This window comes from Frankliniella occidentalis, unplaced genomic scaffold (assembly GCF_000697945.3).
Source record: "Frankliniella occidentalis isolate FOCC.00 unplaced genomic scaffold, Focc_3.1 Scaffold68, whole genome shotgun sequence".
Lineage (NCBI taxonomy): Eukaryota > Metazoa > Arthropoda > Insecta > Thysanoptera > Thripidae > Frankliniella > Frankliniella occidentalis.
Genome location: NW_026267198.1, coordinates 207,704 through 209,497, shown reverse-complemented (window position 1 = coordinate 209,497; position 1,794 = coordinate 207,704). Strand labels below are relative to the sequence as shown.

The 1,794-nt window shown below is 39.1% G+C and overlaps 1 protein-coding gene across 2 annotated transcripts; it reads left to right on the top strand.

Annotated features, from left to right (window-relative positions):
* The first annotated feature begins 466 nt into the window (after positions 1-466).
* LOC127749584 (uncharacterized) lies at positions 467-1,724 on the top strand. 2 transcript variants are annotated; one of them, XR_008011230.1, is made up of 3 exons: positions 467-823; positions 979-1,286; positions 1,401-1,724. XR_008011230.1 is itself a non-coding variant. In XM_052268362.1 (2 exons), exons 1-2 carry the CDS (start codon positions 598-600, stop codon positions 1,209-1,211), a joined length of 459 nt encoding a protein of 152 aa, XP_052124322.1. In that variant the 5' UTR covers positions 467-597; the 3' UTR covers positions 1,212-1,287. The 2 variants fall into 2 exon arrangements, 1 of the variants encoding a protein (XP_052124322.1); XM_052268362.1 differs by lacking the exon at positions 1,401-1,724 and having other exon boundaries at positions 979-1,287.
* The last annotated feature ends 70 nt before the right edge of the window (positions 1,725-1,794 follow it).

The window sequence follows — 1,794 nt, the reverse complement described above, 5'->3', positions numbered from 1 at the left end:
ACCGCGACTAGAACCCACCCTTCTGCTTAGAAAACGTTTTTTGAGGGTTGGGGGGAGAGTTTCCTTTCTATTTTGCGGTTTTTAGGCCTTTGTCTACATCTTATTGTTCACTATGGCAATTTTTTTAGCTTATTTTCGTCTAAAAAGGCCCTCTAGCGCGTAAACGGAGAAAAAAATTAAAGATTTCTTCTGAGTGTACTCCCCCCCCCCTTTTCCTTTGGTGAGTCGTTAGACACCTCTCGCTGATTTGTCATAGCCAGTCGTCTTATGGTACACTTTACGGTACGTCTCACGGTACGTCTTTTGTTCCGTATTTTGCCCGTCTTACGTTACGTCAAACGTTTCTTCTATCGTTACGGCAACAACAAAATTTGCATAGCGATAGCGCGCAAACCTTCGAACAAACATTTTCGTTCATTTTCGGTAACCAAACATATTATCTGAATGGCCAACTTAAATTTTGTTACTTTTCCTTACTTATTGGTTTGCTTATTGTTTACCAATATTGTGATTTTTTTTTAAACAATTGCCAGAATAAATTTACAAACTAAAGTCAATCACGTTATTTTTTTACAGCTCGCTGAACTGCTTAACAAAATGAAAACTGCAAGAGTCCATCTTGAAGACCTGAGAAAGGAATTGGCAAAAAAAAGGGATGAGAACCTTGCAAATAAGAAATGGAATTTTGGCAAGGAATTGCCAGATATCTCGGACTGGGAAAAATATCTGGAAGATCATGAAACCATTTCAACTCTTGAAAAGAGTATGAAAGAACTCGAGGAGGCTTCCGAGGAGTTGTGGCAGGAGCTGGAAGACAGTCCCGGTAATTTTTATATTTTATTATGAGCCAGAGCGTAGATGTATAAGTTGTTTGCAGAACATACATAAAATCAATAAATTCTTCATTTTTCTGCCTGGAAGCTTTATTATTGAAAGTATCTACGTGTCGTTTTAATGCAAGCATCTGCTTGTTTTCAGGTGCCAGTCCACTCAGAGAAAGATTTAATTTCATGGTTGAATATGTGAGCACATCTCTGCTCTTTCTGGCAGCTCGCCCCGGGGAGTTGGCGAACTGCACATATAAAGAGCTAACTGACGCGGAAGCCGTGCAGGATGGTTTGCACGTGCTTGTCTCAAAGCACAAGACGGGTCGGTTCAAGAAAGCCGTTATTGAGATACCTGCCGAGAGAAAAGAACTGTTTTTCAGATAAAAGGAAATTCTAGCGAGGTTTTCTTCGCCTCCGTCGCTGGGTTTTCCATTCTTGTCACCAACTAAAGGTTTCACGGTGAGTAGAAAAATAAAGCTGAGACCTCTTAAGCAGCTATGAAGTATAATACAGTCTTTTTCGTATCCGAATTGAAACAATTCTAAAATTTAGTCCTTACTTTGCTTTTTTTAGGAAAACACAAATATATACCGTCGCTTAAACCGATGGCTTTCTAAGAACAATTTGCCACTTTTTACCTGCACCAAGCTCAGAAAAGCAGTTGAAACCAATGCAGGTCTCTTTGCCTCCGATTCAGACAGAAAGCTTGTCGGTTCAGGTTTAAACCACTCAGCAAAAACTGTAGAGAAGTCATATAACGTGCAGACAATGTAATATATACTAAACATGAAGACAAAGCTTGTGGAAAGTTTTTCCTCTTTTGGTGCAATTTTTTGTTGATTAGCTGCATACAGTATTACGTACTTAAAACTTGCTTAGTATTACTATAAAAACTTACTGTTTTGCTCTTTAATATAAAACCATATTTTCCATTCCGATAGGGTATCCCTCTAGAGCGCGGAGCGGA